Source organism: Lepisosteus platostomus, chromosome 10 (assembly GCF_059453375.1).
Source record: "Lepisosteus platostomus isolate fLepPlt1 chromosome 10, fLepPlt1.hap1, whole genome shotgun sequence".
Taxonomy (NCBI): domain Eukaryota; kingdom Metazoa; phylum Chordata; class Actinopteri; order Semionotiformes; family Lepisosteidae; genus Lepisosteus; species Lepisosteus platostomus.
Window position 1 is genome coordinate 41550881 of NC_142620.1, and position 27385 is coordinate 41578265.

General features: G+C 37.8%; 1 protein-coding gene across 1 annotated transcript; it reads left to right on the top strand.

Moving 5' to 3' along the window:
- The first annotated feature begins 9176 nt into the window (after nt 1-9176).
- rlim (ring finger protein, LIM domain interacting) lies at nt 9177-21429 on the top strand. The gene is made up of 4 exons (XM_088649017.1): nt 9177-9332; nt 11395-11597; nt 17983-18078; nt 19032-21429. Exons 2-4 carry the CDS (start codon nt 11429-11431, stop codon nt 20624-20626), a joined length of 1860 nt encoding a protein of 619 aa, XP_088505143.1. The 5' UTR covers nt 9177-9332; nt 11395-11428; the 3' UTR covers nt 20627-21429.
- The last annotated feature ends 5956 nt before the right edge of the window (nt 21430-27385 follow it).

The window sequence follows — 27385 nt, forward strand, 5'->3', positions numbered from 1 at the left end:
TGTAAGAAGAATCATCTTACTTGTTCTGAATGTTATTATGGTCTTTGTATTGTACACATCTTCTGCAAATTTCAAATCTTTGTGAAAACAATCATAATATATCCAGTTCAAGAACCTAATTTAATGCGTTTGGAGTAGGCAGACAGTGTGGGTGTTCTAAAAAACTAGAGAAAAACCTGAGATGTACAAATACTGTGAATTGCCTCAATCTGAATGACTAGTAAGGACAACTGTAAAAAAATAATTCTACAGTATATCCTCAGTATCCTTCTTACTCCCCCCTCCTTTAAACAATTTAGGAGCTTATAGCTCTCAGTTATGTCCATTACTTCCTGACAGATGTTGCACAGTATGGCAAACAATTTTAACTCTTGTATTCTGGGGTAGTACAATTGAGCCCAAATGGCTAAAATCTCTGGAAGGTCCCCAGAAACTCAATATACTGGTTTGCCAGGGTTCAGCAAACTGCAGTTTCAGCCAACCTATAACACTGGCGCATTCAATAAGCATAGCACTACATTTTCTATTAAATCTCCCATTATCTGAAAACGATTTGAAACAAAAGGCAGTTTTTTTTGGAGCTGCCATGCTTTGAGGTCTGCTTAGTCTCTCATCTCTCAAAAAAATCTAAACTGTATGACTTGTAAGCCAGAAATGTCCTACTCTGTTGTAATTTCTTATGTAGAAATTTTAATCTACTTTTGCTTAAGGTCCCACATAATTTACTTGGTTTGTTTTTTTTTTCAGCACTGTCTGAAAGTGTCTTTCCCAGTACTGCTGATTAAAAGCTAATGCCTTTGACAAGAGACCTGAGTCAGTGGATTGTAAATTGTGGCTAAAACTGGATAAAAGGTCAGTGATGAAAGGGGGACAGGCCAAAGAAATCTGTGAACATTAAAAGTAGGGTTTTAAAGTCTGTTCTTTACTCAGCTGGAAGGTAGAACAGAGTTTTATCATAAACATACATAATGTGAACACCTGACCAGGACTTACATTTCTGACTCAGTTTTCATCATACTACAATGTTTCATTGGAGTTTTAGAAATCCCATTGCAATAATCAATTCTAGAAGATAAAGAGGTGTAAAATAGACTCTCTATATCAGGCATTGCCATAGCTAGATGTAGATAGGCAATATTCCTTAGATGCAAAAAAAATCTAAGTCGTATTCTAAAAAACTAGGACAATATAGTCTGACAAGACTGTCTGAAAAAGCACCATTTATCTTTTACAGATGCAGTTACTTAATTATTAAATATGTAATGTATCACATTGTGAACACTAAACATTAAATAATTGCTTACCCTGTAAACAGAATTGAAATGAAAGATATTCACTTTATGTACAGTAAAACCATGAGTAAAATTTCACCTTTTCATGAATACTGCACTGAATGTATAGTTGATTTACATGAATCATTACTTTGGACAGCAAATTGCAAAATTCTAATTTTGGTTCTTATCAAAATGGAGGCATGTCTTTTAACTGCCAATGTTGCATTCCTTTCATGATTACATTGCTGTAAAATGAATCAAACAACACACTCCCACTCACATTATCTGCGTTAAAGGTTTTTATTTCAATACATTTCCTTCTTTTTCCAAGTTGACTGATCACTACCAACAAATACTGTTTACATTTACCATATACAGTTGCTAGTTTGGGACATTTTAAATTTGGGTTTCCATGTACAAGCCAGTCTGTTAACACTGAGATTTATCAAAACCTATTGTTTGGAAGTGTGTGTTGCAGGGACTCAAGTAAGGATTTAATCATTTACAGTTTAAGAGAGATGATTCTAAACTGTGTATGTGAAAATAAACCATTTAAAGTTCAATTAATAAATATGGCCCCAGGAGTGATAGCCGTGGCTTAAACTATGAACCAAACCTTCAAGCTGCTTCCCAGTCCCAAACTCCAAACTCACAATTTCATGCAGGCAGGTGGACACAGAAAAAAGCAACTGCAAAAAGGAGGGGAACATTTAATGGCTTGAATTGAGGAGAGGAGGATGTGTTGAACTGGAGATGAATGACCGCTCCCACAAAATAAGGAGGCAATTAAGAAAATGAAACAAAGAAAGCAATCATTCATCCTACCTTGGAACAATGAATTAAGTAAAAGAATGGGGATTGGCATGGTGGCACAGTGATTAGCATCGCTACCTTGCAGCTCTGGGGCCATGGTTTCAATTCTGGTGCTATCTGTAAGGAGGTTGTATGTTATCCCTATGTTCACATAGGTTTCCTCTGGGTGCACCAGTTTTCTCCCACAGCCAAAAGACATATTGTACAGGTAGGTTAATTGACTTCTGGAAAAATGGTCCTGGTGTGAGTGCTTGCATATTTGTTGTCTGTTGTCGGTATGTGCCCTGCGAGGGACTGGGATTCTGGCATCTAGGGTGTACCCTGCCTTGCACCTGTTGCTTGCCTCCTAGGCTCCGGCTCTGGCTCCGGCTCCGGCTCCCCCTGTGACCCTGAATTGGATGAAGCAGATAGCAAAAGGTTAGATGGGTAAAAGAATGGTTTACGTTCACATTTGATGATTGCCTGACTAAAACATTCTGTCACCTGTGCCAGAAATGTAGTCAAATCATGAAGATAGGTTTTTTTTATGAGGGGTACCAGTACCTTCTATAAAGTAAAGTAAAATTCTGCCCATTGCATGAAATGTGTAATTATCCAATCAGTCGGACACAATCCAGGGCAGACGCCAATAGCAAATATTCCTGCTAAGAAGAGCATGTCACATTTTGGCATGATAACACACCTTTCTTGCTCTGCCTTTTACTGTATATCATGAGGAAAGAACTGCCTCTGCCTAAACATGGCAATTTTAGAAAATTAAAGCAAGCAAAGAAAAAATGTTGAACTAAAGGACTTGTACATCAATGGCCATACCTGCTGCGACTTCAGTGGTGCAACTGCATACAGTGAGAGAAATCAAGAAGCAGATTTCATTGAACAGAGTAGGCTGGTTGTGGTTTTAGCTGACAAAAGCACTAACTCTAGTACTATTGATCAGGAAATACTGTAGGATTAGCTACACTGTAACATAAGGTAAACAGTTGCAATGAAAGTGACAAAAAAAACTTTTGGACATGCACACGGACTTGGTGTTTTAAGAGCAATAGACAAATTGCATAAAATAGAAAAAAGAAATGAAGAAAATTGCACAAACTTTGATAGACCTTCTCTACTGAAGGGGCAGAAAACAAGGAAGGCTACATGCTTGAGGGAATTGAAAGAATATGCAGTCACAGTACTGTCATGGAAGGACAAAGATTCCTTATGGGGGTCTTCAATGAATGCACTGACACAGTGGAGAGATCTTGTTTTTGGTCTTTTGCTGTTGTTGTTAGCCAATGGAGTAACAGCCAACTGCAAGGCCAAACAAACCATTCCTCCCCAGTCGTGCTCTATTTCTAAGGAAATCCATAACATTCAGCAGAACATAATCAAACATGAAAGTTTTCCACTTTTCTATCCCTACTTGTGAGTGATGACACAGTAGGGAGAGAGGCTTTCTGCACACATACAGTGCAGTAGGGGAGAGACCTCCCGTTTGCTGAAGCTCATTTGGCCCACTAGGGGTCCTTCTACACACATGCTCCCCCAACACCCCCTCCCCTCACTGAATGCCCAGCTAACCCCACCTTACACTGACAGTGTTCCACAGTGATCACAGACTCACACAGGCTGAAACAGAGGGAACAGAAACTGGAACTCTTTACACAGCACAGCTATTTACTTGTACTGTACACATGTCCTGTCTCCAGGCTTCATGACCACTCCAATACATTGCACAGCTCACAGATTGGAACTAGCAGTACCTGATGCAGTCAGAAATGCGCACTACTCAGATATATTTGAAGAGACAATAAAATTGGTGTTCAAGATGTAATATTGTTCTACAAGTAAGAGATGTGAGCAGGTGAGAATAATGATTTGTTTTCTTCCAGAAATAATTATTTCAGTTTACTTAAAAGCACCAAGTGGTTACCAAGCAGAGCAGGTGATTCAGACATGCTACGAAGTCAGACACCTATATGAAAATACTTGACAGTAGTAGCAGCAAAGGAGAGGGGAAAGAAGACTACTGTATTATCCAAGCAAAATGTAGTACAGATTCCCAGTGTGACAACATTTCCACGATAGGTTCTAATAATGTTGTGCTGTTAATCTCAATAATGATGTCAGACATACTTCAATAAAAGATAGCACCTGTACAATAAATTACTAGAAATTCACTGGCAGTGTAACAGAAGGTGAATATGTACTGACTGTTATTCTATAGTTATATTTATAATCTGATTATTATTATTATTGTTATTATTATTATTACTCACTGCTCTTTTCCAAGCTCTAACTCTAACATATTTGGTGTGAGAAGAAGCAGTTTCTTTTTACTTACACCTCATAAAAACATTGCTGTTTGACAATGCTCATACTTGAAGTTGCCTTGCAGGACCAAAGTCTGGATTGTGGAATAAGAAGAAATAAGGGGCACTTTATTCACCATAACGTTTTTTATATGCATTTTTAAAATTGTATTTTGGATACTCCTGTAAGGCACATCCTACACCATGGGACACAGACGTCACTAAACTACCTCATATCATTGTGACAAACTTACATGAGAGATTTCCAAAGGCCTGTCTTACTTCACTGTACCTCTGCTGCTACTCGAGAGATATGTGAACTTGAAAGCTCTTTGAAGAAGTTCAGAAGAATAGACACAAATGAGAGGAGGCCATTGGCACATCTAATTTGTTTGGTTGTTAGCAGCAAATTGATCCAAGGAACTTCTCCAGCCGTTCAATGAAAGAAGCCAGGATATCCTGGCAAAATAACTGGATTAACTTTGTCAGTAACTTTGAGGATTCTGATTACATTTATCTGGACATCTTGTAGTCTTATCAGTTCGAGACTAAAAAGGTTCAGTTCCTTCAGCCTATCAGTATAATCACACACTTTAGCCCCAGAATGAAATTTATATTTTGACAGAGGAAGAGTCCAACTTAATTCCACAGGAAAGGATTGATCACATGGCAATACGGGACAGGAGCTTTAACCTGTACATTATTACTTTACAGGAGAAGCCTACCACTTTTCTTACATTATTTTTCTACTAAACAGGTACTCCTTACACTCAGCCCTTTATAATCATCTGTGAGAGAGACTTTTTCTGCATGAACAAAGTGAAAATATGCCATTGTACATCTCTGAAAGCTGAGACATTAGATGACCTGAGGTTGCTTGCTATCCAAAAATGGCTGTGATGTTGACAGCTTATGTCCAGACTGTGAAAATACTTTTTTCTTCTCAGACAAAGGGAGCAGGCATCTGATCCATAAGACTACAGTCTGGAAATTCAAAACCACATCTGAAAACCAGAGTAAGGGTGAATCTAAAGATGAGGCATCTGAATGGATGAAATGTTGTCAACATCCTCTAGTTTACAAGGGTACTATATCTCATAGAATGTTAGCATGCCCCGATTACAAACTAAAGCTATATCTTCAATCACTCCACTGTGTTGTTGAAATGGAAAGAATCTCTTCCAGACAAACTGTATTTTTTTTTAATTGGGCACAACTCACTGTGCATACATGTTTCATGTCCTGGAAAAAATCAGAAAACAATTTGTTTAAAACCTGTTCTGTGCAGAAATCAGGGTCTAGATGTTCAATTATTTGGTCAAATTGATCCTTAAACAAACAACATAGACCACCAAATATATTGAGCTTCTCTGTGTTGCTATATAATTAACAAAATTAATTAAAATGACTTCCATTATATGTTAATGCATGTCAATTACTGCTGTTAATTATATGAATGTTTAAGTATTATAATAATCCACCCCTCTTTGTGATTTGTGCATTTTGACAAGGTAGTTACTTTTTTTAGTTACTCTAATTGTAATTTTTGCTGCTGTACATGCATGGTTGTTATAGCTACTGTAAAGTGTACAGTGTATAGTTGTACCTAACAAAGTCAACTACCCTGAGGCTAATATGAGCAAGAGGTGGTTCTGTTAGGCCTAATACATTGAAAAGATGGTATGCTCACGAAAGCGATTGTTAGAACTTTTAGATTTTCATTGACAAATGAAAACTCTATTAAACCAGCAACTGATAACTCAGCTCAACAAGATTGGGAATTTCAGAATGCTGCAAGAGGGATCACGAAATAGCTTTGGCAAAACGTGATGCGAACTAGAGGTTACTATACTTAACATTCCTTTTTATCATTACTTTATTTAACAGTAGGCTGCTAGTTGAAAGAGGTGTATATTAAATGTTAAACCTATTAGAACTCAGAAATTAAAATTGTTGAAAGTATTAAACACACCCCACTCTCTCCAGCCAACCAAAATCTTATCACAAAATCCCCTTCTCCACCCTGCTTGCCTGCTCCTTGTCAATAATCAACATGGGCTTCACATGTATCCTCTATTTCCAGAGTAAAATGTGAATAGCCCAACCATATTCCTTCTCCATTGCATGTGTGCATGATTTTGAATTTTGATCCTGATCTCAGGTTTTCTCTGGGAGCTCCAGCTTCCTCCTACTTTCAAAAGACAAGCTGACTAGGCTGGAGTGGCTATTTGAAATTGTCCCTTTCTTTGTCACCCTGCAATGGACTGCTGCCCCCTCTAGGGGAAGAGCTGTCATGTTCTCAGTCTAATTGCACCCTATGTTTTTGGGACGGGCCCCCAGCTAGCCATGACTCTCAGCAGGCAAAGCAACGCTCTGATAACAGATAGATGACAAGCAGTTAAGCAGTAAATTAAACGTTAAATTAGTACATCCAAAGCCAAAATTAATAATTTTGGATCACACCCAATGTTCTCTCTAAACAAAGGAAATTGAACTGCGCACAAAAAATTAAATTCCCCCCAAAATTATAATAATAAAACAAACACGGTTATCAATTGAAAAACGCTAAATTGACCATGAGACTGGCTGTGAGAGGCCCAACTTGGCTGTGGGCATTATTATTGCTACTCAATAACCGATATCTATGCTCTCGTAGTCTTGAACCTCACTGTTCATGCTCGCTCGGCACAGTCTCTATGACTAGGCTCGTTGAATTGCTGTCCCGGTCTTTTGGATCTCTATGCTTCTATGAGAATGACTATAAAAATAATTTCAGGTTTACAATTTCACATATACTCAATTTAGTGTGCACAGGTTTTTGTCAATGGGGAAAACATTTGCACAACTCGAATTGTTTGCGCACATAGGCCATTACAAATTAGAGGGAACATTGGTCACACCTTCCCCTTTCTCTCAATGACAGACTCATTTCTTTTTAAAAAAGATTTCAGACTTTCACATTTCTCCCCCATCTCGCTCTTTGTTCAGACACTCAATTCAATACAATTCAAGTTGCTTTAATGGCATGACCGATGGGTACAATCAGTGTTGCCAGTGTTTTCCAAAAAAATAAAAATAAAATAAAATCTACAGACCTATTACAGACATTTACAACAAAGACATATCTTTCTCACCTGTGTACCCATTCGCACCTGCTCTGTCCTTTGTTCTCTCGTGATTTTTATTCCAACCTTCATCCTCTCTCCCTCACACTCAAAGAAGGCTCAACAGCAGTTTCAATTAAGAATTTCTACTTTTTACTTTCTACTGATCAATGTGGAATTAACCATTACTTGTTCCTTTAAAATCAATGCACCCTAACACTGCTCCCTACTCAAACCTTGTCAATTCATCCATTTGCTAATAACTTTCGCTAATGGGTCAAGGGGAAGCCGGAGCCCACCCGCCAAACAACGGGCACAAGGCAGGATAGACCCTGGATAAAACGCTTGTGCATTGCAGATTGCACAGCGACACAATACACACGCTCACACCAAGGCCAATTTCCCCATTTCCCCAGAAGCCAGTTAACCTTCCAGTACGTCTTTAGACTGTGAGAGGAAACTGGAGCACCTGGAGTAAACTCACACTTATACAGGGAGAACACAAACACTACACAGATAGATTGCTCCCCATGGTGCGCTGCGAGAGAGAGCAATGCTAACTAACCACTGTGCCACTATGCCCTCAAAAGCTTAATATCGTTTTACCCAAATTAAAAAGCAATAATAACTGTTCATAAAAAAATCATATTTCACAGATCATAGAAAAAATGTAGAAAATACCAGTGGAGGCTGTGACTCCCACTGCTATCAATCTATTCCAGGAGCAATATAAAAGAGGAGAAAATGCAGATATGTATTATATGAACTAATTTACTTCATAAAAATTCTCACCAGCCTTTAGAAATGACCGTCAATCCGTTAGTGATGCTTATGTTGACAAGAAGAGGCGTGGCAAAATTGTATACACATAGTAAGAACCAACAAATACACTACACTGGATGCCAAGCTGAATTCTTATTTTGAAGAGAAATAACAAAAAAAATCATTTTCTTTTGATGATTTACTAATGTTCTGTTTCGGGCAGAAAACGAAAATGCAAAACATTTTGTGAAGAATTGCCAATAATGGGTTTTGTTATTTATTTCATGCGCGTAACATCTTCACCTTTCGTGAACTAGCGCAGTTCGGTGTGGAACGCTGTTGAGGGGGCGCCGCAGCGTCAGTCTGGTGTATTGGCACAGCCTAGGGGCCTGTGTGCACAAAGCACGTGTGTGTGAAATGGCGAGTATAGATAGCTTACAACCGAAGAACACAGATTGCCCGAAAAAAAACATTAAAATAATTTTGTATGACACATACTCATATCATAAGTTAGTGGACCCAGTTTAATATAAACAATATTTTTGGATGCTATCGCGCATGCCTTTCTCCTAGTTCTAGTTAAATTGATCCGCATTCCGGTTCTTGTTTTCGTCTGCCCAGTGCTTCAGGGCGTCGAAGTGACAGCAGCACACGTGGGAAATTATACGCACTTGGGGTATTATGTTTTTATTATCATCCAATGACAATATGTACCAGGATGCGTAACATCTTTCTAATTATTATTTCATTTTTCAGAAAAGACATTCTATGTAATCTGTCACTTCCCAGCTACATGCATTACATCCCCGCATTTCTCCTTATTCCTATGCACCGCATCAACAACCAGAGAAAACCGAAAGAATGCAGCACCGAGTCCGTCTTCCCTCCTCAAGATGGCGCTGTGGCGGGCGAACAGAACTCCTGGTCCTTGCGTATTTCCGTTTTATCACAGCTCCTGTTCCGGTAGGCTTTGCAATAATGAAGAAAATGGCAGTTTGAGACATAGGAAGACAGAGGTGAATCCGAGATAGAGAAGAGAGGAAAATACGCGAATTAATTGACGTAAAAGCAACGGATTATAACAGGTATACGAAACGGTTCTTGAATTCGTAACATGGGGGTCAAAAATCGTCCCGCTTTGTGTTATTGGCCGGAAAATGATGACGTTGTTTTTAATTAGAAACTCCTTGTTTATTTTTTGTTGTGCAATTCATGAAATGTCGTTTGATGGTCTAGCCTTTCATTGAATTTTCTTTAATTAAAGAAACACCAATTCAGCATGCCGCAGTAAAAGTCGTTAAAATAACTGTTTTTGCTTTTTGTCGGTGTTCTAGCGATTAAAAGGAGGTTTCTCTGTTTTTTCTTTTCTTTACCTTATTTAACAGACGGTGGGCCTCAGAGCTTATTACTCATAATTGAGTTGCTTGAGATGAATCCGATCGGAAAAAATCAAATCTATGACTATAGTAATAATTCTGTGTTGTTTATACCACGGTAAGATTCAGTAATACAATCCAGAAATATATTTTTCTGACCTAATTTGGGAAACGTACAGCTGTTGCCATTTTGTTTTTTCTCATCGATTGTCAGATTCAGACATGATGTGTTTTGATCTAAACACGAATAATTTTAGTCAAAAAGGCTTCACATGATTTCAGCATTTTTAAATACACAGTTTAGACCATGCGTTTTTAAAAGTTCAGACGTCTTTTGCTTTACACATAACTGAAGATAAATAGGGATGACGCACCGCCTTATTTCAGTAACTTAATTGTATAGCAATTTTTAATATTTCAGAATAGTATTTTGAACCTCTTCCACTGATTACCATCTTAAGTGATTTTTCATTGGGATATAGTCCTTGGTTTGGGAGTTATTCTATTGCAAAATTATAGGCCCGTTTTTATAATTCACTCATTTTAATTGGATCATAAAAAGCAAGCATTTGTTATAATGTTTTCAGATTGGTTCATTCTCCATATAAGTTGATAAGGTAATGAAATGAATGTTTATTTTAGTTTTGTTGTACTGAGCATCACATTTATAGTGTGCACTCAAATGCACAGATTGTGCAGCAGATCTGTTAATTATGTTATTTGATCAGTTTATGAATCAGACGCTGTGATCGTTGTAAAATACTAGTTTACAATGAAGAACTGGTGGAATTGCTCCAGTAAGTACTCTGCCCACTGGTATTCACTTGAGCAATCTGAATCCCATGCTTTGCTCACGGGTACAAAAGCAACATCCCACATGGGATTTAAAAGCCATGACCCAACTAAACCATGCAGCTAAATGAATTAACTGCTCCTAATTTACAGAATTAGATTTATTTTTAGTTACCTTTTGGATCTGTCGTTTATTTAAAAAGTTGACTTTTTATAGAAAGTGTAAGCCCTCATAGGAAATATGTAGGTTGTACCCATGTCTGTTTTATAACGATATTTTGAGTAGAATGTATGAATCTTAGTAAAAAAAAGCAATAAGTAGAACATTGCAGACTTTTTTTGTATTCACTACTCTCTATTGTATTTCTACCAGTGCAGATTAAAAATCATTTTGAAGCCTTGCCTATTTAACCATGAATGCTGAGAAAAGCTCAACAGCTTCCTTGCTGTGATTGGATTCACTCTGATCTTTTCCACAAGAGTATCTCCATGTACTTTTAAATTTGATAAGATCAGTCGCTACCTATAAAAAGCGACGTGTCCTCAAATTGTTCATTTCTTGTGTAAAATGCATAGGTAGTGTTTCGTCACGTGCCTGGGCAGATCCTTAATGACATGAGCACATTTTCCGGTTTCCGCAAATATTAGTGTGTACTTAACGTGTAAGGAGTTGATTATGAAGCTAGATTTGTGTCCCAGTTATGAGCTTGAGACATTTTTAAAGAAGTTTTTCAAGAGTGCATGTTTGAATTTTCACACGAGTGCATGATTACCATCCCAGGCTAAATCAATATAAACTCTCCCCCAGCCCCCGCTATTAACATGATCTGAAGATTAGAAGAATTTGTACTGTATCATTTAATGCCAAATGCAAAGTGGCTCTTATATTTGAAATAAAGTGCAGCTCAAGGGGCTGGTATGTAACCCTGTGGCACCACACCGTCTTCAAATCAATTTTCCTTTGTTTTCATTCTAATAGTCTGAAGTAGGACCTCACCTTTGCCCTGGCTGCAATGGAGAACTCGGACAGTGCGGAACAAGGAGGAAGCGAGCAGTCGGAAGCTCAGCGTCAGCGGCAGAGAGACCGGCTCAACAGGGAAGAGGCTTTCTACCAGTTTGTGAACAACCTGAGTGAGGAGGACTACCGGCTGATGAGAGACAATAACCTGTTGGGAACCCCTGGTAATACATCCATTTTTTAGTGACAGAACAATTTTCACAGCTAATTCCCTTAAATTGATATGTTTTTGTTTCCATTTTAATACTATTGGGTTTCCTCCACAGACCCAGTCAGGCGGAGGAAAAACTGATTGACTTGCAAATACTAACGTTTTAAAATGAAGCGATGGATTCTGCCTCACAAAGTAGTGTTAGTCAACATGCTAAATGGATGAACTGCATCACATTGGTTATAATTACAAGACTTTTTTGCCACTCATTTAATATTTTCTCAAGAAAATGCTTTAGAAAACCTTACAATAACACACCTGGATTGAATGCTTTCAAAAGGAAGTGCTTAAAGTGACCTAGTGTTGAAAGCTCATCAAGTACAAGTACTAAAACTAAGCTTAACGGGCTCAAGTTCTGATCACTTTAACATGTTCACAGCTTGATCCTACTTTTTAAAATACAGATTAACTACATTTTAATTTCATTTACATTACAAAAAGGTTGCAGTACTGTTTGTCTTGGCACAGACAATGCAGAACAGACCACCTTCAGTCATGTCAAAAGTAGGCCTCTATTCGTTACTGAAGTTTGGTGTGGTGATGTTTTGCTGTTTCTGCATTAAAATCATTTCATTTGGAATTGCATTAACATTATGAATGATAGAAAACTTTATGTAGCCAGAAATCTACTGGTGTTGTGCCCCAGTATTCATTATTTGGTATAATAACACACTGGTCATGTCTTTATTACTCCGAAAGTGTGGAGTTTAATCAGCTATCTGTATTGCTTAAGTTTAAGATTATAATTGTTTCCTTCAGCCGTATGTAGGAGGGCTTCAAAGAAGTATTCTGATGCTAATCATCATTTAAAACTTGTTTACCTTGAGTCGTAAATCCAGTTTATTTTCCAGACTGGTGTGGCATAGATTTCAGCCTTTGCCACTTCTGAGCAGGTTATCACTTAGTGGAATAAATATAACTTATTGCAGTTTTCTTTCTTCGTTTCTTTATTAATATTGCTGTGTGGTTTTAATAAATTATTTCCTATGTAGATTATATAATAACACATCAAGTGTCTTCTGTGAACTGACATGAATTAAAAGTAACCCATCAAACTTTTACACATGTCCACAATGTAGTTTTAACAATTTTAAATGTCATTACATACTAAATTATGAGCATTTTAGGTTGATTTATGGGCGTTCCAGCTTCAATTAGGTGGTGAATCTGACAAATTTTCATTTAGGTGGTGAATCTGAAATGTTAAGTTTCTAAACATTTAGTTTTAAAGGATTTTAATTGGAAACCTGTTTAATACTGCATCTTGGCTTCAACTGCTTTTGGGGTGGGATGTTCATGATAAAGAGAATGGGTTTTACACGTTAAACATTGAGTGTATACATTCTTGTTTAGACTGTTGCATTTCCAGCAGTAACATTTCTGGCTTATTTATGCAGCAGATATAATTCTCACCAGTACAGTGCTTTCTGAATGCATCACTTCAGGACTTGGGTCATTGGTTTGGGCCAGCGAAAGCTTTTATGGATTTGATGGTAACTACAGTAATGCAGAAATTCCTTCACTGACTGTGGCCTTCCTGTCTCCCAAGTTTTTACTACAAACTACATCCGTATGTTACGTCTGTATTAAATAATTTTTAAAAATTCTTACATCACCTTGGAGACACTGATCTATTATCCTGTTAAATTTCGCTCCATTTGACCTTCAGGCATGCTACACGTCTAAATTTATTCAAGTTGACACAAAATATGTATCTTCTTCAGTGTACCTTAATAGAGCTGGTTTGCAACTGGATTGTCTCATCCTCTTGAGGTCCTTAAAATTGAAAGAACCTTCTGTACGTCTTGACATTAGGCCAATAAGGATAGTGAGCTAAAATTTTTCTGGAGCACTAACTGCATTTTCTGTCATTACACTTAATAGGTTGTTTCCTATATTTGATTCCATTGGCATATTTCTTAAAAGGACAAATCCTTTGTTGATTTGAGGTTAATTTACTCACAGTTAAGACATTTTAGCATTTATTGTGTGTAATTCTTATGCAGTATATCTTTCATATTTACTTTTGTGTCCTTTGCCGAGTACCTCAGAAACTGTACCTTAGCTGGTACTTTCCTTTCAATTTTCCTTCAACACCAAACCTTTGGTGGTGTTCTCAGGTGGCTTGTTTTCACAGCTGCTGCCTTTTTGAAATTCATTTAGCAGTCTCTGCTGCTTAGCTGTGTACACATCCATTTTATGTACCAAGTGATTTTTCACTCACAGCACATGTTCATTGCTGTATCAGTTCTGGACGTGTTCCAGACGTGTACTACAACATCTCTAATCGCCTCATTTTTCTGCATACTGCACAAGTCATTGAATGAGAAGTTGAGCATTTACAGATGCCATTAACTGTGGTTCCTAGTCTTGTAGATGGGATATCCTCCTTATGGGTATGCAATAAACTTTTCATTTTTCCCATGTTTGTTTTTTGAATAACACTTCAAACTGTAAGTTGTTTAAAAAGTGTAAAATATTTCTCTATATAGCTTTTCTCTTGCATCATTTTTTTAGTTAACACGTATAACTACTGTTGCTTGGAAGCACAAGATAACCATTTTCCCATCCACTTAGATCTTTTGAACTTATTTGTAAATTAAACATAGGCCACATAGTGACTTTGACAGGGAGAAACCCACCAAAGCAGAGCCTTTGAATATTGAAGTGATAAACACATAAACTTGGATTGTGAATGTCAAAGAATAAAGCGGTCGTCCTTGACTGCAGTCAGTTGTGGTCTGATGTATAAAAGAAGAGGAAACTGGGCTCTGTTTTTTTTTAAGATTTTGACAAGCAAATGGCTCTCGTATAATCCAAGCATAGGGAAAGGCTCAGGAAGATAAACTATTTAGAATGGTCTTGCCCCATTTTCAATACCTTGTCCTATGCACGGCAGCGTTTTTGTGCTCGCCACAAAAGCCTGAGGACTGCCGAAGAGGACCCGTCCATTTTTGTTGGGGACACGAAAGAAGGTAATTTTTGGAGCAGCTTGTGCATGTTCGTCCATTGGCTGAAGCTGGTGCCAGAAGCTTGGCATTGAGCGGACAGGGCGTTTCATGGTAAGTTTATCCTTTGTAATATTGAGGATTGCAGTCTTTTTGGGATGAACATTCTTTCAAAAAGTGTTACCATGGGATAATGAAAAGTGACCTTTTTGCCTGTTGCATTAATACATTTTTTAAAATATTTTCAGAAGAAACTCACTGTGAAGATTCACTGACATGGCCAAGCTATTTTTTTGTTCTGTTAATTAAGGCAAAATTGACTAACCAGGGAGTTCTATACAGAAATATAATGCAAGTCTTTTATACAGTAGTAAAAGTATGTATTTTTCTCATTCCCTTGAGTAGAAAAATATTTCTGAGGTTAAGACGTATGCCTAAAGCAGCAATAACTAAAGGAATGCTGGTAAATGTGCAAATATGAATCTAAAATATAATGTACTGGAGTACAGAGCTGCTTTGGCCCTTCATGTTTGTGTACAGGGCCATTTTGTTAAACTGCAGTAACATTTCATTTTAATTAAGCACAAAGCACGGTATTGTTTTCTGTGCAAAGCTCAGTTGGTTAAATTACTTGGTGTTGCTACAAATGCATTTAGAGAGTTTGTGAAGGCAGCTCATAAGCCATTATGAAGGGTTCTTTGTAGCCTTGTACATATTGAGTATTGTTTTCTTTTCAGTTGTTTTATATAGCAGAAAGGCCCTCTATAATGTTGTTTATCTTTATATTGATAAATACATGTATTGTGTATTAGCTACTTTGCATTACTATTGTAGTACCTAAGGGCCTGTCTACAATACTGATTTTGAGGACTGTACTTGGAATCTTTCTGCTCAGTGTTTCCACATTGCAGTAGTGTTCGCTGTGTAGGTAAGACGGATTCATACTGAAACTTACCTGGAAACCAACTGCCAAATTCTCAAAAGACTGTTCAACTGACAGCACTATAATAAAGCTGTAACTGCTAACATTTTAGAAATAAATGAAAAATGTATACTGAGCATCAAACGAAAACATACCACTTATGGTGGCAAACGTTTTGAAAAAGTGGAAAGAAAATGACACTTTTTAATCAGTTCTTTTGACCTTATAAATAAATAAAATAAATAAATAAAATAAATTTGTGGTGCAAATTAAGATTAATCTTCAACAGGGGATCTAGTGTAAAAGTCACTGGGTACAAGCATGCCTTGCCACTGTCAGAAGTAATACAAATTGTTCATCTGCAAAACATTTTGATGAGGTTTCAGGTGCTGCCTTGTGGGATTCTTTCCAATTCCTAATGAAGATACTGGAGAAAAATGTGCTTGTTGATTGGCCTTCGTGTTCTACATCTCCCACATAATTCTAACTCATCCCACAAATATTCAGTGTCACTCAGGTCTGGAATCTTGATGCATCAATATAAGCGAAAGGATGGGTAGCAAGTAAGGTGGAGTTCTGTAAGGAACTAGACAGTCCTGGCCAATCATTCAGACTTGGATCTCCCCATTGATCCAGGTACGGCGCCGTGATCAGGTGCTAGATCATACCCTGTCATTGACTGGCTGTAATGCCTTGCCAGTTTAACAGTTTCTACCTGTGAACACCTCTGAAGGCTAGTGAAAGTGTTTACTTAGCCTGGCCTCCAATATCCTAATGGCATGAATAATAACAAAAAGCATTGTTGTATTGATAAGCAGAGTATACATGTTCCTTTCTGTGTTTTTATTTCCTGATTTTCACCATATGTGACATTCTACAGGTTAAAACACCTCACCACCTCTACCAGAGTTAATTCTAAATAAATAGGTGATTTGGTGTTAATTCGAACAGTCAATATTTTAGTGCATCACCATTCGGAAATGATCTGTTAACAGCACCAAAAACATTTAATCACTATTCTTAAATGTTTTTTTTAAATTATATAGTTATCTCTTTTGATGCTCAGTTTAACCTATGTGCAATTGAAAGACAATTGAATGCATACTTGGAAATTGTATTTACAGAAAGTTATAATAATCATACAGAATTAGATTGTAGCAGTATAAAGTTTTTTTTGCATTGATTTCAGACATACAGCACTAGATGTTAAAAGGCTCACATGCACATGATCGCCATCTTACAATGGTCGTTACATGTTTGAACAAAGTACATGAATAGCTTTGACATCTTAATATTCCTATAAAAAAGGTGCTGGTTGAGTTACTGCATGTTCCTGAGAAAGGAAAATTAACTGAAATAAGTTTGCATTGCTAGTGTACTAATAGATTAATTGATGCATAGGTGTTTATATTGTATCCATTAAGTTAGTTTTTTTAGTTATCTGAGCAGCTACATATTCACACTCAATGCTAGATGTTTAAAATGCATTATTAATGTAAGGTTTGTAAATCACTGATTTTAATTACAAAAGTTGGTAAATCAATTTAAAAATTAATAGTCTAAGCCCTCATGAAAGAAATTCACACTTTTTAAAATAAATGAAACTCTTTAAAGGCAAGCAAAAAATCACTTCCATTCTCAGTGATTGCTATCTACCACACAGTGAGTGTAATTAACTTTAGAGCACAACTGCAAAGCCAGTAGAATAGAAATGTTGGTTTTCTGGACCCAACAACTGGAAAGGTGGGGTAAAAATAAAAATTTAACCCATAACTGTAACCATAAACCATAGTTTGCAGCATATAAAAAAATTGTAAGCATGTGCTACTACATTGTTGAACAGTAGAAGATGAATCATGATGTTTGTATTGCCGTGTTTAGCTGGACAGTGTATTTGTGCTACAATGGATATAAAAAGATATAAAATTGTGTATGTTTTGTTTGGATGCAGGCTTATGAAATAAGTTTAATGGCTACCCTCCTTCTTATCAATTAAGCATATTTCAAATGCTCATTTTTGCAGTATAGAATATCTGCATTTCACTTGGGGGTATATATTAATTCTGTAAACGATGGTAATGTTTGACCAACCCTTTTTCCCCCTCATTAAAAAGAATCTTCCATACAGATGTCTGAAAGGTTTTAATAGCACAGCTTATAGTGAAACAAGCTCTTTCAGGTGCATATTCAGTTTGGATTTCAGTCTGCATTTATTTGAAATTTTTATGAATTATGTTTGTGACTGTTTTCAATCCTTTTGTTGTGCTAGGAGGTTCGTCATAACAGACTCTTCTTCCGAAAATGCCAGTATTTTTTTTTCTCAGTACTTTGTAATTTTTGTTTCAGTGATCCAATTGTACCTTCATTTAAGGAAATGTTGCAGTGGCAACATTGATCTCTTTTTTTTTTGCATCAGGATGTTCATGGCATCAGCAGCCTTGTAGTGAAATGTTTCCTTTTTCTATTAGGTGAGATTACAGAAGAGGAGTTGCTGAGTCGCCTTCAGCAGATCAAAGATGGGCCAGAGCAGCAGAATGCTAATGAACGAAGTGAAGAGAGTGCTGGTATGTGGGCTTATGAAATGTATTTTATCGCTTCACTAAAGATGCAGAAGGCTTTGTTTTAATGCTGATCATGAAGAATCAAATTAAGCAGTTAGTTGATTTAGTGACTAATTGATACCATCTTATCTAGCCATTTTCTAGTCCATAATGACTATTTGCTTAATCATTTGTACAGCCTACAGTGTTGAGATTAAAATGGTCTTGATGTAAAGGACTTGCTTTTGTTGAGCAGGTGCTCACCACGAACCTAAGTCATGCACAAAGTGTTCAAAGCACAGCAAACTTCAGAATGTAATACACCATTTACAGTATACTGCAGTCATTTGTTTGGGTAGAATTGAAGGCTACAATGGGTAAAGACAAATAAAAGTAAATCATTAGATGTGATAGTAGTAATAAACAAAAAAGTAACACATCCTAAATTAACTGCACAGTTGGGAAATACCCAGAAATACTTGTGTGGTGTCTCTTCAGAGTTTAAAAATGTTATGGCAAAATCTGCTCATCACTGCTGCTGGTGAGTACCAGTCACTGTAACTGCAGCAGTTCTACAATGTGGGTATACTATCTTTTTTTCTGCCCATTTTTCCACTGTTTACTTCTCTCTGTCATAAAAACTGTCCTAGATCCTAGATCCTCAGTTGTCTACTTATGTACTATGGTGGATAATTGTAGAAAATAGCTTTGAAATGGATATTAAATCTTATATAGGATTTTGATAATTTTGAAAAGTGTAACATACTGTAGTTCCTTGACTTTTTTTTTAGAAACCATGCCATTTAACCTGTATACCAAGTAATCGCAGATAAAAATGACACTGTTTTTGTATAATTTCATACAGATGCATGTTCATTTGTATAATTTCACAGGACAATTTTTGCATTTAACTTCACGTTGTAGACAACAGTTCAAACATTTCTACTCTAGTGCTCACTTTTTTTGTTTGCCTATAGGAGCAGAGGGGTCAGAGGAGGGTTCCAATGGAGATACTATTCTGGACTGGTTGAACTCGGTAAGACGGACAGGAAACACCACCCGGAGTGGCCACAGGGGTAATCAGTCATGGAGAGCAGTGAGCCGAACCAACCCAAATAGTGGTGACTTCCGTTTCAGCTTGGAAATCAATGTGAACCGCAACATTACAGAGCAGCAGGCCAGGGCAGAGGGGGAGCCGCTTGAGGGGGAAACGGAGCCAGTACCTGGGACTGCTGTAGTGGAACAGCCAATGGAAACGGTCGCAGCAGAAGTGGAGGAGCCTGCCATCATTGTCCATCCTGAAGCAGAACCTCCTGAGTCTCCTCTGCTGATCAGGCCACCCATTGAGCAGCTTGATTTGCCAGATCCACAGAGCCCCCCTGTTGAGGAGGCAGTCCGGAGAGGCCAGCGAAGGGCCAGAAGCCGCAGTCCAGAGCAGCGGAGGACCAGAGCCCGGAACGAGAGGAGCCGCTCGCCGCTGAACCATGACGGCATGGAGGGCCCGCGGCGAGCCCGTCGCAGCACATCCTCTCAGAGTCCCCATCACATTTCAGAACCTCAAATGGAAGGAAGCTCCAGAACTAGGCAGCACATTCTTTCGAGACAGAGCACTGTGGAGTATGATGCCCAGCTGGACAGTGCTTCAGCAGAGCCCGTTAATGCCCCCCAGGAAGTGGAGAACCCCTCGGATGGGGGGGCTGGTGTTGAAACAAACTCCTCCAGCAGAAGACCCCCGACCATCATGCTGGACCTTCAGGTGCGGAGGGTACGGCCAGGGGAGTACCGCCAGAGAGACAGCATTGCAAGCCGGACCAGGTCTCGCTCCCAGACCTCTAACAACACTTTCTTATATGAGAGTGAACGAGGCGGGTTCCGTCGTACCTTCTCGAGATCGGAAAGAGCAGGGGTGCGGACATATGTCAGCACAATCCGCATTCCCATCCGGCGGATATCTGATGCTGGACTTAGTGAGGCCACATCCATGGCCCTACAGACCATGATTCGGCAGATAATGACAGGGTTCGGCGAACTGAGTTATTTTATGGACAGTGACAGTGACTCGGACTCTAACCGGGGACCCAGCCAGTCCACGGAGCCCACAGAGCTACACAACACCACCAACTCTACCAACACCGTCAACTCCGGCCTGGAGAGCACGGAGCCACGGACCGCAGAGGAGCGTCAGGACGCTGCCAGCGAGAGTGCTTCAGTGCCGACAGTTGGTAGAGAAGGTCGTGCTGGCCGTAGCCCTATCAGCCTCGAGGAGCCCGGGTCCCTGCCTTTTCTCCGACTGGCACACTTCTTCCTCCTCAATGACGACGATGATGATCAGCCAAGGGGACTCACCAAAGAACAAATTGACAACCTGTCGACCCGGAATTTTGGGGAGAATGACGCTCTGAAGACTTGCAGTGTTTGTATCACGGAGTACGCGGAAGGGAACAAGCTGCGCAAGCTCCCCTGCTCTCATGAATATCATGTCCACTGCATTGACCGTTGGCTTTCAGAAAACTCCACTTGTCCCATCTGCCGGAGGGCAGTCCTTGTTTCCACTCGCGAGAGTGTGGTCTAACAGGGACAGGAGCTAAAGAAATAATGTATGCCACCTTCATTCCCATGGCATTTAATACTAAAATAATACTAAATATTTCTCATTCAGTACCTGGCCATATGAGGTTTTAGTTGTTTGACATTGTTTCTACTTAAAAGGCATTTGGCATGTGTTAAAGTCACCAGTATGGTTTTCTTTTTTATTCTGGTATTGATATCAGATATTGATAAAGTACATATATCAATTTGGTAAACCTAAAAGGGACCAGCCTCAAACAGTCGTAGGAAATGGCTTCTGTACAAGAAAAATTATAGAGGAAATGTTTGCACCAAATTTGGCCTCTGCCTAAAGAGACAAGAAGGTGAAGTATATTGGTGACTTTATTTTTAACATGCTTGCTTTCTGTAATGATTATTGACCTTGTACAAGGGTAAGAAGGGTCTATGGTATCCATTTAAAGGTTAAATGCATGGATGCGCATTTTGGAGAGATCTGAATATTAAGGATTCTGTCTGATTTTTGTTTGATGTTTTTAGAAGTTAAGCAAGTGTACCAGGTCCCTGGGAGGTCTTTTCAGTTTAATGGACAGCCACATACAGCAGCATGTTTCATTGACTGAATTTAACTGACTGAGGATAAGACTTGGAAGCACTTGTTCCAGGTTTGTGTGTGTTGATGGGGGTGGGCTGGGGTCTGATGTCATGTCACTCTCTAGTAATGCGGTGATTATTTGACATCAGACCTCTCAGTGGCACTGTATGAGCTTGTATTATTACAGTGGAGGGAAGTCACAGAATAAAAGATTCCTCTAATGTGCATCTGTACATCTGACCAGTTATGAGTGGTGTTTTTTATCTTTCTTGGAATGTCAGTGCAATAGTTAGCTGTAGGGGAAAAAGTTAAAAGCAAAACGTATAAACTTGTATATTTGTTCTTAAAATATAGTAGGGACCGCGAGTCTGCATAAATGAAGTTATTCCCTTTCAAACTTGTAAAACTTTTCTAGAAGTTCTGTATTTTTTCTTAAAGCACTGTTGTAGTATTTCCATTTGAACATTTCCATGGTTAGAAGATGACAATTTAAACTGTCCCTTTCAAGCTCACCTTTCATGATTTTTTTGCAAATGGTCATTAAGTAAAAATTAATTTAATATTACCATTCCAAAATAATTAGCCTCATTTGTTTAGAAATAAGGCAGTTTCTAAAATAGAAATGCTTTTGTAAATCTGTATACTTGTTTATCCGTGTAGGGTGGCTCAATAGCCTTGTAATAAGCATCACATCAGTCAAAACCAAAGGTCCACATATGTGACAGTTGCATGAAGGAAAACTGGACACTGAACAAATCTTTTTTTAAAAATTCAGAATACAAAATTCAGGCATTAGACGTATATGAGCATATATTTCAGTCTAGAGCTTATCAAATCTAGATGTGTTTCTTGCATTATTTAAGAAATGGCTTGTAAACATTGCACTTGAATCCATTTGAATCATAATGAAATGCAATTATAATTGACATGAAATGTTTCAGAATAACTTTGAAACTAACACATTTTTCATATAATGTGCACCCAGTATGTGACCGACCTAAGTTTTGGAACCCAAGCTAGTGACTTACCATCAAAACATACTACTTCTAGTACATCTAGTACTTACAAACTAGTGTTGTATGTGGTTATAACATATAACCAAACCATGTTTAATTAGATAAATTTCCATAAATATCTTTGTTCAGTAATTGTATAAAGAATGGAATTACAAAGAGGCTAGAAACAGTGCTGGTTGTAGAAATCCAACTCAGTAGCCTTCCAGTCCTGCACTAGATCATTTTAAGACACCACTGGGGGTGGATTAGTTAATGGCAAAACAACTATTTTTAGTCAAGTTCTTGCAGCTGAGTACTTTCTTCAGAATTGTTCTTTGACATGAAGAATTGATGGTACAGTAAAAAGTCATTTTGTACAACCTGCATAGCAAGATCCAGTATGCCTTGTGTGAAGACCTCTTGATTCAGTCAAACCACAATTAAAACGTCTCTGAGAGATTCCAAAAGGAAGAAAGCATCAGGTTTGTGTGCCAAAACGAGACTGCAATCAACATGATTTGGGGAAAAATCACTGTCAGGTATCCCTTTTACTAATGCATCCACATCCTGTTTATCTTTTTTTCTCCTACAGCAGATACACATCCTGAACCTGTATTGTAATTTAGACTGTATAGATTTGTCTGTCTATAGACCACTTTTGTTCATAAATATTGGTGTATAATAATGCGTACTTGTACGCTGTACCTTTTTTTTGGTGCAGACTATGTCAAGGATGTTTAATTATATTCCAGGCAGATTTGTCATGTTTAAACATATTTCTAAAATAGTTATTGGTATATTTTCAAATGTTTTGTCAGTTTTTCATCTGGAATCTACAGCCATCCCTATCTGTACTGGGAAGTCAGTAAGCACAGTGATAACGTTGCCACAAATCGTGAGCCAGCCCTTGAGAATGGGCTAACCTGAAACTAGATGATGAAATTGCATGATAACGTACGTTTCGGCCACCCTAACATTTTTTCTTTAACTGTTTATACCAAATTACCAGCTGCACAATTAGCTATTCATTGTTCCAGAAGCTGGATACCACCCAACATTTTTTTTCCTCATTGCAATATTGGTGCATACAGTTTAAAAAAGGCAAGTTCTAAAAACATCTAGAACATCTCAAAACCATTGCATTCATAAAAGTCCGGCTTAAATCAATGAGATTGAACAGTGTGGAAACTGAGTCAGGGGCTAGGAGATGAATGTCAGCTCTGAGGATTCAGTATTCCTAGTGAATCTATATTGGACCTAGACACGAAATGTACTGTAATGAGGGAGGGGTCATTTTTTTTTAATGTTCAGACTACTTTCAGGATGTTTTTTTAGCATTTCTCTGGTGGTTTTTTTTGTGTAAAACCACTGAAGTATTGCTCAGAGCTTTTTATTTCTGAATGGCTGTAAATGCATTATTCCCCAATTGCCGGTTTTCTGAAAATTATGTCTCTAGAAAAGGCTTATTTACATAGTAAGTAGTTTAAACATGACCTGTTCGTGTATTTGTTTTAGTTTTAAAAATGGATAGTTATAAGCACATTTTACCTTATTTTGACATGTTTATTTTGATGCTTTCAACATAGTCTTCTCATCCACATGGGCAGATTGAAATTGAGTGTGAATATGGTGTTAGTTTAAAAAAAAGTAAAATACAATACAGAATCATTCACCCTAGTATTATATTTATACTGCATACCCCAGCAATTCAACCAGTTTGAGCACTGCCTGAAAGTAGAAGACGTTCTGTGATTATGGGTTTGAGCCGGGTTACTAGCTGACTGACTGAGATTTCCCAAGTGGTGGTGCACCTTGATTGAGCATCACTGAAGGTAGGGTGGGAATATTTGCCCAGGAGTGCCTACGCCCTATGTGGCCTTCCGGGCCTCTTGCAGCCATGCAGTGCTATCAGTGAGACATGAGCCTCTCCAGTTGATGTTGAAATTCTGGTACAAGGCTCTGATGCTTGTGACCTGTTAAAAGACAAGTATCCCAGAGGTGGGTGGGTCAGAGAAGTCTGCTTCCTCAACCTCTCATGTGGGAGTCAACTGGAGGTCCAAACTAGGTGGGTAAAACAAAACATAATCGGCAAATACAAACTTTGAAAAATGCATGTTTGTTTTTTTTTCTTGGTTCTGTGGTTCCCCCATGGTTATATTATTCTAAATGATTGTCATATTACCCCCAGTGAATCTATCCAGCTTGTTTCACCTTTTCTTGCTCAGAATACTTAAGTAATTAGTGAGAACTGGAACCAAAGATCTTTTCTCAAAAGTTAATTTCTGACGAATTGTTAAAGTGTAAACAAGCTTAGTTGTCTTTAATGCTACAAGCTCTTCTGGATTTTGTTCTACCTGAGCATTAAGTTGTTTTTGCTTGTCTAAAATTAGTGTTTCTGAAAGCTCTCAATTTAGCCACCCTGTTGTAGATTTCCAATACCAAGCCACAGAGCTGAAAACCACTGTGAGTCTGGGTGTACTTGTCTAAATTACCTATGATGAGTGTTGGTGGCCCAGTCCTTACCTAAAGATGTATTCCCACACTGTCGTGTAAAATGAGCCTTGCTGTGGACATTATGGCTGCCGGTATCGCTGTACAACATAAAGGCTTGCACCCTTTGCCTGTTTCAATAAGCTAAATCCTTGGTTCATGTAATGAGTTTGTCAAATATCCATCAGCTCAGCTGAAATGACAGCCATGACCAGTGGTTTTCCACATTCAACTTAATGTTTTAATTGATTCTGACTGCTCTGGTATATGCTTGATTTAATATGAATGCTGAGATCTGTTATCTGTGTTCTTTGTAGAGAAAATGTTTGGGAGCACAGAATATGTTTTATTAACTGAAATTAATTTTTAGCATCTGAATTAAATCCTTGAAGGGTAGCGTACTGGTTTTGGAACAGGCCTCATGTTTTATTGCAATTTTTTTTCTTATCTGGAATACCCCCAAGAAATGTAGCTCAGATATGAAATCTTAGAATTTTTTTATTATTTCTTATAACCGTGGTGTTTCTTTGTCATCATGGTACTAGGCTTGAAAATACTTCCATTTCACTGTTGATTGGTACATAAAACTGGGTGCAATGTTTCAAAAAAACATGAGAAGAATTATTTGTCTATACTCCTCTTTCAGTCATTTCGAAAAGCTAAGCTCTCTTTGTGAAAAAGTGTTTTTTAATGTATTGTTTGCTGTGATCTTTAGTGGCTTTGATCTGTCAATCACCTTAAAGAAAATATTACTCCTCTGCAGCTGAATTGTGAGGAGGAGTTTCACTTTTTTCTTCCTCTATTTGGTTAGGGTGTAGTAACTGTACTAGACTATTCACAGGGCAGGTGCCACGTATTTTGGCTGGAAAACCAGGTAATAGGGCTTGCCTGCTAAACTGATTTTTCTTTATAGTTTTATTTTTAACTTTTGTTTGAACAAAGGACTCAGCTGTAACTGTGCTTTCTGGATCTCCCTTAATGGTTATATGGGTACATGTGGTTGTGGAGGTTGTTCAGTTTTTCACTGATTCAAAATCACTTGTACATTTGTAATACATACACTTAGGAGCATTACAAACACAAAACGTGAATACTGAAACCAGTCCAATTTGTTGCCTTGTGTATGCAGTGCAGTATTGTTTTACAAGACCTATTTGGAAATTCCAATGGAGTTTCATTCCTGACTGTCCCAGTCCCCCACTGGTTAGATCTATCCCTATACAAAAACACATACAATGTGTGTTGAGATTTGTCACCGTTTTGCATCTGCATAAAGAAAGGATAGCTGTGTGTTCAGAGTTAGTGCCAAATTACCCAGTCTAGAGAGTGGGGAATTGCAGTAAGTTTCCAAAAGATCAGCTGTATGTGACTGGCTTATTAATTTCTGCATTTCATTCCACCTTGAGTAAAGTGTTATTGTTTTTTTTTAATGGACATGGGCTTGGAGGTAGCAGGTCTGATTTCATGGGACAACTTGTGTGTTTTGTTTGGATGGAATTTCATCGCCTTGGATATTTTTTGCACATGGAATAGTTAAGAAAATCCATTTTTTTTTCTGTTGTATTTAAAATGCAATTAAGTACAATATTCTATACAGGTACTTAAATGCATTTTGGCATTATCTTGAATTACGCTGCTAGAAAATGTTTCAAGTTGAAAATATCAATATTAGCAAATGTACCTGTAATTCATAATTAACCTAATAAGTTTAGTGAGTAGTTTGCTTCACACACACTGTGCCAGTTGTACTTCCGGAACTGTGTGTGTACATATATTCTCAGAAGTAGCAGTAGGATGAGGATTGACGAAGAAATCACAAGTCTGTTGAATAACCTGGGAGAGACCATCATCAAGCAGTGAATCACTAAGTGATAATAAAGCACATCTTTATACTTCAGATATATTTGTAAATAGAGGGGAAAAAACATAAGTGCTCTTTCAAGCAAGTTCAATTGCAATCAATATGTACTTAACAGAAATGGCTAAATTTGCAGAATCAGCCCATAATGATTTCACAGCAGGAATACATGGTTTTGAATGTTACCCCTGTACCTCATAAACTACTAGATATCAATCACTTTGTTTTAAAGTTTTGAAACTCACAGGGTGAGGGCCCCTGCCTTTTGCTTTGTTTTCAGTGTAGGTTAATGTGGATGAATCTGTGTTTGTCCAAAGAGACCTTTATTTTTGTCTCAGTACACTTTTTATTTGTGTTAAATGTGATTGTTATACTAGATTTGAATACATTGTTTCTGTACAACAAACATATGTTAGCTTTGACTTCAAAAAACGGTAATATGTTAAAATGGAGCTGGTAGACTTCCATGATGTCAGATACCATGAGATGCCCCCTCAACGTCGGTGATTAGAACTGAATAGAATTATTGAGAATGCAGAGGATTGAATATGGTTTTCTTGATCACCATGTTTATTGGGTTTATTGATCAAGTTCCTTCCTGTTCTAACAATAATAGTGCTTTAAATGTTTAAAGAGTCCTTCAGTAGTCCCCTGTTTATAGGTTAAAGCAGATTTTGAGGTCTGATTGTTCTGAAATCAAAGGGTACATTTACAGAGCAACATTTAAAACTTTGTCAAATAAAAGGAGAATATTGTTTGGAGTATTTAACATTTGTTAGAGAATAAAAAATTGTACTTATTTTTAGTGGCTTTTTATACTTTAGGAATGACCCATTATTTACAGTT